The sequence below is a fragment of the Rattus rattus genome, chromosome X (assembly GCF_011064425.1).
Source record: "Rattus rattus isolate New Zealand chromosome X, Rrattus_CSIRO_v1, whole genome shotgun sequence".
Lineage (NCBI taxonomy): Eukaryota > Metazoa > Chordata > Mammalia > Rodentia > Muridae > Rattus > Rattus rattus.
The window spans coordinates 53,482,122-53,490,813 of NC_046172.1; the positions used below are offsets into that span (position 1 = coordinate 53,482,122).

Genomic DNA, 8,692 nt, shown 5'->3' on the forward strand with positions numbered 1-8,692 from the left:
TTTATAAATCTGGACATATGCACAAGTCACAGATTGGCCAGCGATTCTATTATTGGAGATATACTCCAGACAGGCCTTTACCTGGGTCTTCCACGATTAAGATACGGAAATGTTCATGATAAAATGGAGGGGGGGGAAATGTCAGGAAAAAAAAAACCAGAGAGAGAACCACCACCATCCCACCACCAACAAAAAATACCCCTGAGAACTCCACTGCCCATTTACTGCAGAATGGCACGATAGCCTCACCGTTCTATATACTCATGCCTAAATGCTTGTTAATAATGGCGGGGATTTATGCCCATAGTAAGCAACTTGGATGGCTCTGGAACATAACCCATCCTGGAAGAAGGAAGCCATATTAAGAAGCTTGCAGTATGCTTTCAATTGCACAGTTCCATATAAACTGCATTGTGTAGGAATGCGAACTCCACAGCATTACCTAGGGAGAACTGGGAAGCAGGCTGGATTTTCCAGATTTCATTACTAATTGTTTCTGCTGCCAGGTTTTACACCTGTAGGCCAGAGGGTGCCAATCTGTTTTGGCCCCATTTCTTGTTTTGACTCCTGCAGCAGGAGGTCAAAATCCTAAGCATGTGAAAGACTTTTACCCAGGCTGCTCATGGTAACCAATTCTGAGTATTAGAAGTTACTGGGAGCTCGCAGGCTTGTGTGTGCACGCTGCTGCTGCGTGTGTGTGTGTGTGTGTGTGTACTCGCGCGCGCGCGTGTGTGTAGCGGGCATCTCCACCAGAAATGGTAAGGTCAAGGTAGATTGTTTCTTGCGGGCAACATAAGTTTATCCTGTCCGAAGTGTTTTCCTCCCTCCCCTCCCAGCAGTAAACACTTTCCAAACACACTCTTCTCAGGAAGAGGCCGCGATAGGTTTATTTGATACACAGGGTGAGGTAGGGATTCGAGTTGTTTTCATTGGCTAGGTGGCTGGGTGCCTGAGCAGCCTTGTGGATGAACTGTCATTCTCCCTTGACTTCCGAGGACCTTGATTACTTTGTAACACACTCTGTGGAAGTTATTGACTCGCCTGAGACTCTGCCTCTGGGCTGTCTCTTGTGTTCCAGGGACGCGGTACCAGAATATTTAAATCACTGTGGCGTTAAATACGTTTTAATATCTGATAGGGCCAGTTTCTGCGCATTGCACTTTTTTTTCCTTTCAGGAACGTGTTCGGGCCCGCGGCAGGGGGCGGGGTCGCGCCTCCGCCTCGGCTCTGGTTCCAGCGGAGCCTCACTGACGCCGAGATGGAAATCCCGAGGCTGCTCCCGGCTCGCGGGACACCACAGGGCGAGGGCGGCGGCGGCGGCGGCAGCGGCGGCTGCCCCGCGGGTGGCGGCGGGGTCCACCGAGCCCCGGACGCTCTGGCTTGTCAGGCCCCCACGCGCCGCCTCCTACTGCTCCGGGGGGCCCAAGATGGCGGGCCGGGGCCGCGGAGCGCAGAGGCCCAGAGGGCCTCCCGGGGCCTGGGCCGGAGCCCCAACCGGTTGGCGCCGAGGCCGGATAACCGGAGCGGAGGCGGAGGCGGCGGAGTTGGCGGCGACGGCGGCGGCGGCGGCGGCGGCGGCAGCGGCGGCGGCGGCGGCGGAGGCGGAGGCGGAGGAGGAGGCGGCGGCGGCAGTGGCGGCGGAGGCGGCGGCGGCGGCGGCGGCGGTGGCGGCGGCGGCAGCGGTACCGGCGGCGGCGACGACTTCTTCGCCGCCGCCGCCGCCGCCGCCGCCTCCTCGGCGCAGCTGGGCGACTGTCCCGAGCTGCCACCGGACCTCCTGCTGGCGGAGCCGGCGGAACCCGCGGCCGGCCCGGCGCCTCCGGAGGAGGAGGCCGAGGCCCCGGCCGCCGCCCAGAGCCCCCGCGGGCCTGTGGTCCCCGGCCCGGGCGTGGTGCTGTACCTGTGCCCGGAGGCGCAGTGCGGACAGACCTTCGCCAAGAAGCACCAGCTGAAGGTGCACCTGCTGACGCACAGCAGTAGCCAGGGCCAGCGGCCCTTCAAGTGCCCCCTGAGCGGCTGCGGCTGGACCTTCACCACGTCTTACAAGCTCAAGAGACACCTGCAGTCGCACGACAAACTGCGGCCATTTGGCTGCCCGGTGGAGGGCTGTGGCAAGAGCTTCACCACCGTGTACAACCTCAAGGCGCACATGAAGGGGCACGAGCAGGAGAACTCCTTCAAATGCGAGGTGTGTGAGGAGAGCTTCCCCACGCAGGCCAAGCTCAGCACCCACCAGCGCAGCCACTTCGAGCCCGAGAGGCCTTACCAGTGTGCGTTTTCTGGCTGCAAGAAGACGTTCATTACTGTGAGTGCCCTGTTTTCTCACAACCGCGCCCATTTCAGGGAGCAGGAACTCTTTGCCTGCTCTTTCCCGGGCTGCAGCAAGCAGTATGACAAGGCTTGCAGGCTCAAGATCCACCTGCGGAGCCACACTGGGGAGAGGCCTTTCCTCTGCGACTTTGATGGCTGTGGCTGGAACTTCACCAGCATGTCCAAACTCTTAAGGCACAAGAGGAAGCACGAAGACGACCGCAGGTTCACCTGTCCCGTAGAGGGCTGTGGGAAGTCCTTCACCAGGGCCGAGCACCTGAAAGGCCACAGCATAACCCACCTGGGCACGAAGCCTTTCGTGTGCCCCGTGGAAGGCTGCTGTGCCAGGTTCTCTGCTCGCAGCAGCCTCTACATCCACTCCAAGAAGCACTTGCAGGACGTGGGTGCTTGGAAAAGCCGCTGCCCGGTGCCCACCTGTAACAAGCTCTTCACGTCCAAGCACAGCATGAAGACCCACATGACCAAAAGGCACAGCCTCAGCCAGGACCTCTTGGCCCAGCTAGAAGCTGCCAACTCTCTCACCCCCAGCAGTGAACTCACCAGCCAGGGGCCGAACGATCTCAGTGGTGCCGAGCTAGTGTCTCTGTTCTCCGATGTGCCTGGCCACAGCTCTGCTGCGGTGCTGGACACGGCCCTGGTCAACTCTGGCATCTTGACCATTGATGTGGCCTCTGTGAACTCGACCCTCGCAGGAGGTCTCCCTGCCGAAAATAGTAACAGCAACCATTCCTTGGGGCAAGCGGTGGACCCTCGGGCCTTGAGGGGGCCCCCCAGTGACCTTCCCCAGAGTCTGGATACGTCTCTCTTCTTCGGAACCTCCTCGCTGGCTGGCTATCAGCACAGCCCCTTGGACATGGACGATGTCTCTGCTGGGAACGTGGGGCTCTTTGGCTCCTTGGCTCTGAAAAACTCAAGCCTGGAGCCCCAGGCTTTGACACCCAGCAATAAGTTGACCGTGGACACGGAAGCTCTGACTCCCTCCAGCACCCTCTGTGAAAACAGTGTCTCCGAGCTACTGACCCCAGCCAAAGCCGATTGGGGCATGCACCCCGAATCTGACTTCTTTGGGCACGAGGAAGAAACCCAGTTCGGATTCTCCCATACGACAGGAAGCCATGGTTCTCAGAGAGAGACAGATCTTATCACGGTGACTGGCACCCCCTTTTTGGTATGAACCGACTCTGCCTGTTCCCTGCCTGCCTCCTGGCTCACTTTTTTTTTTTTTTTTTTTTTTTTTTTAAATCACACTCAAATGTGAGAATGTTCTGGAAGGAGTGCTTGCTTGAGTGGCCTGCCTGCAGTTCTTTCTTGCTGCCTTGCGAAGGAACGCATCTGTGGACTACCGATTTAGGGATTTCAGTTCTCATCTTGAGTCTGAACTGAGGAGTTCTCTGACTGAGCAAGTCTCTTAACCTAGCTGAGCCTTAATTTTTTTCTTTTTACTCATACAGGAGGTTGTTTAGGTTAGATTGCTTCTGTTATCTTTTTAGCTGTCCAGAATTTGTATTATTTTGTTATTTTTGTTTTTTTCTTCAAAATCATTGGGGCACCCCAAACAGTGGTATGCTCTTGTTTTGTATATAATGAAAATTAAATTATATAATAATGAATATATACTTTGCACTTGCCTTCATCAATTTGAATCCACAAGTTATATTAATTGTCTTTATTCTCTTCCCCTTTTAGTATTATTTTTGAAGGTGCACCAGGTAGCAGTTTATTCATAAATATTTAGTATAGATCTTTAGACTTCATTTGAGCCCTTTAGAAAAGTTTCTTAATTTCTTTATATCAGTTAAATTTCATGTTTTAAACTTCATATTGTTACATAAATGCTATCTGGTTTAATATTTCTTAAGATCCTGAAGTATATTTTAATGTGTATGTTCCATTTCCCTCTTTTACTTAAGAATGTATTCATTGAATATAATTCCTCTGTAGAATCTACCATCCAGTCAAAATTTTGGTTGATGGTGTCCTTGTATTCACTTGATTTCCTCAATTTAGTAGTTAATGTCTTGGTCAAGCTAAAATATTACTTTTTTGCATTCATGTTTTCTAGAGTGCCCCATCTTCTTTTATTAACTTTAAGCGTCTGCCTTTCTATTTGTTTGTCATTACTTTTTCTTCTGCTATATCCAATTGTTCTTGTACTCTCTTAACACTTAGGGGAGGAAGAAATGTTTAAAACACTTCACAAAGTTCAGTATAAATATTATTCAGTGCCAGAATATTTTCTTAAATGATGCTAAAGGTCACAAGACAAAACAGCAAAGAGAACTGGATTTGCCGGATGTTCTGATGACATTTCTGGGATATCTTTTGTTGGTGTTAGGGAGGCTGTATTGAATTGCCATCCACTTAGACTTTGACCTGAAGGAGACTCAGGGTCCAGTTTGTGCTCTGGTGTTGGGGAGGTTGTCTTGAACATACTCATCTCACAAAACCTCAGTTTCCTGTTTACTGATGAATGTGTATGCACATGACTAACATTCCTTAGACTTTTCTTCTCAGTTTTCAACACATACATAAAAGTATAGATTTCAGCACATTTTAATGACTTCATATGCATCTTTTACATACTCAGTTTTCTTGTTGCTAGGGGCAAATAAGGATAATTCAGCCATATTGGTATTCAGTCAATAAAAGTGTTGGAGGTTTGTGGTGAAACAGAAAGGGTTTTTTCTTACCCTGAATAATTTTTCTCTTAAATCATTGTTCGAAAAAACCAGAAGTGGAAACACTGCTCGTGTGCTTACATAGCTCTCCATTTGATCAGTCTGTCAGCATCCTCGTTCTGTTTCTAACATCAGGCTTCTCTGTGACTGTGGAGCCTTTCACTCTTTCAAAATCTGATAAAGGAGCAGAGGGTGATGATATCCTTCGTGATCTGAAGAGAACAGTGTTTATAGTTTTCCAGAAGTGAAAGAAATTGCAAGATTGAATGTCAATATTGTATAAACTCTTGTACAGAGAGTATAGCATTTTTAGTTTATGGAATGTTTTCATACATCTTTTATTTTTGTTCAGAGCAACCATGTGAAGTAGTTTTAGCCAAGTCTGCGCATGTTTCATATTATAGTTTAGCCAACTCACATTCCAGCTGGTTTTGAGTATGACTGACAATTCTATATATAGCTTCACAAAAGAAGAAGAGATTTTTTTCACCTCTCCTGTCTGCAACTTTTAAGATTCATTCTCTATCATAACTGGTTGCTTTGTTCCAACTTAATTGGTTTCTGTTAGCTTCTGCTTACTATTTCTACAACCCAATTCCTTGCCTATGCATTCCAGTCCTAGTATACCTTTCATTTTCTGTTTGTTTAATGGATAGATATTTTTTCTGTGACTATCCTTTCAACATTTTTTCTCATGACACATTTTCTTCCAGTGCAAGCATTTACTGAGTGTATACGATAGCTCTGTGTGTACAGTAAGAAGCTATTTTCTGAGCTTAAATAATACTGTGTGTAAATATGATTCAAGGCATAAATGAGATTATTTTTTATGCTGTTCAAATGAGAAGTAAATTTGTGTTTCATTCTTTCTATTTAAAAAGTCTTTACCAGGGAGTTCTGCTAATACTTTCTTATTTGTTCTAGTGTTCTAGTCCAGTAGCATTTGCATGTAGATGTCTATGGATGACAAACTTTGGAAATGCACTAAAAATTTGCCACTATGAAATGTTTCTTTGTTGTGTGTATGTTGGTATTTATACACACCCACAGATACTCGCAAATATTTTAAAAATGGTTATACTCATTTAGTGAAAATGAAAAGTAGACATACTTTTATAAATCAGAGAAATGCTTAGAATTTTATTTTGTCTACTCATTTGACAGTTTTCCATGTTTGTGTTGAAACTATTTGTATTCATAAGATATATTTCAAAAGTGTTATTCATTTGAAAGTTCCTAAATAGACCACTATTTTTTGTGTGTGTTTGGCAAATAACTCTGTCAAGGATGAGCTAAATACACAAGTCATGAAAATAAAGTAAATTTATAAACATGAAAATAAATTAATGCTGTGGTCTTATTTCTTTAATTTCTTAAAGTAATTTCTATCCAATAGAAGCACAAACTATATTTTCCCTAGTTACTCCAAGAAATTTCAGTGAACAAATGCTACTTTTCTTAAAGATAGCAGATTTTATTTGTGCATGTCCTCATAAAGTTTTATTGAACTAAGTTTTTCAAATTATTTCTATTTTAGCATGTTTTATAGTAAAATGTTGAAGAACCACTTTGTATTTTTAAGGTAACAATGTTAATTTCTGTTATTGGTGATATAAAGTTGTTAGCCACAAGGCACCAACCATTTATCTTTTTAAACAAATTCATTTATTTTTATGTGCATTGGTGTTTTGTTTGTATGTATGTCTATGTGAGGGTGTCAGGTCCCCTGGAACTGGAGTTAGAGATAGTTATGAGCTGCCATGTGGGTGCTAGGAATTGAACCTGGGTCCCCAGCAAGAGCAGTCAGTGCTCTTAATCGCTGAACCATCTCTCCTGATGACTCCTTTTAATGCTGCAGGTTTCAATCTTATTATTCTGAGTCTCTTTAATTATTGGTTTATTTCATAACAAAATAGCTTAAAAGGAAGTACGTTTCTAAGGGCTGTATTGATCATATTGATTATGAAGTAAAAGTATGTTGGCCTTTAGTTGACGATATGGTGCAGTGGTAGAAAACTTGCCTAGTCAGCATGAAGAATTTGATTTTTACCACCACAAAAATAGTGAGTGTGTGTGCGTTACAAAAGGATTATGCAGATATGTCTGTATTTTTTATATAGATGTACTTTTGCGGGTCTGTTGTTTACCAGTCAATATAATTACAAAAAAACCCTACTTGAGCAGTAAGCATGAATCCTGAATAGACTATGATAACTTTGTCTTTATGTTCCTATTAAGGAATCAGGTATGGGTACAAATTATAACATACTGAAGCTTCTTTGAACAGACTGATATATGTGTTACCTTGACCTTTGAGTAAAACACACTTGACAGGAGATAGGAAATTAATGTATTACATAGTTAAAGAGTAAAAATAAGTTTAATTTTCTATCAAAATAATGGAAAGGTGAAAAAAGACAGAATGGTGTGAATTTTGTTCTGAATACATACAACAGCCAGTAAATGTTTTAATAGAGAAGTCAATGAAAATTATGCTTTTTAAAAAGTTAATTTTGATAGGCCTGTACAGGTGTACATGGAAAAACTCAAATAGAAAAACAGAACATTTTTATAGCCGTTACAATGAAGTATGAAGCCAGGAGTGGTGTCACTGAGTTTGAAAGAGAAGGCAAATATATTAGAGAGATCATTTGAGATTTCACTGGCATATGGAGAGAGGATATTATTTAATATTTTAGCAAGATATAGATGTTATAGAAAGACTGACAAGAGGAACTGGGAATGGTAACTTGGGTGTACTTGGGAATTGTAATCGAAAGAGAGGAATTGGAGAATGACCATATAAGTTTGGTGTATTTAATTAAATGACAAGTGGTGACACAATTATTTATAAGCTGTCAATATTGTGGTTTATTCAGATTCTATATAACAGTAGAAGACCACTTCCTCTTCTTTGTTCCCTCTTGCATTCTCTGAACTACCTACACAGTTATTGTTATATCCCCTTGAAGTACAAGAGGTATTTTCATATTGTTTTGAAAGATCTGATCTGCCACCAACTAGTATGGTAGTGATTTGACTTAAGGACTATATAAGCACTTGAATTGAGGTTAGTATGAGTAAGAGTTAAAATTCTCAATATGTTAAAGTTTTAATTTTAAAACTTGGACAATATAAAATATTGGTTTTCTGTTTTGACCAATGATAGGAATGCATTTCATGATGGCCATAGGAAATATATTGTTTAGTTCATTTTTTTTTCTTTTTATAATTTTTTAAAATTTAGTCATGGAAAATTTGATATCTAAATTGAGATGTATTATGAATGTAAACTAAAAACCAGAATTTAAATGTGTAGTATAAACACTTACATATTTTTGGAGTGGAAACTGAAGGGTTCTTTGGAAAGTCAGTTGGATGGTGTTTTGCTGGGGCAGACATGCGAAGGGACGTTTTGTTAAAATAGATACAGGTTAAAGGTAAGGCAGACTCCTAAAGGACCATTTCACTGAATGAGACACAGGAGAGAGCAAGCATATGGAAGGACATGTGATGAGGATTCTTTGCTAACAACACACATGTATCGGTTTGCCATACATTGTGTAGTTGAGCTGCATTTGTCAGGACTCCATAGAGAGACAGAAACAAAAAAAAAAATTCTGGTGATGAGCTGCAGTTTCTTGCCACTTCTGCCTATTAGGGATGATTGTCAGAGTGATGCC

The 8,692-nt window shown here is 43.7% G+C and overlaps 1 protein-coding gene across 1 annotated transcript; it reads left to right on the top strand.

Moving 5' to 3' along the window:
- The first annotated feature begins 852 nt into the window (after positions 1–852).
- LOC116887906 (zinc finger X-linked protein ZXDB) lies at positions 853–3,945 on the top strand. Its single transcript, XM_032889380.1, has 2 exons — positions 853–1,574; positions 1,671–3,945. Exons 1-2 carry the CDS (start codon positions 1,259–1,261, stop codon positions 3,503–3,505), a joined length of 2,151 nt encoding a protein of 716 aa, XP_032745271.1. The 5' UTR covers positions 853–1,258; the 3' UTR covers positions 3,506–3,945.
- The last annotated feature ends 4,747 nt before the right edge of the window (positions 3,946–8,692 follow it).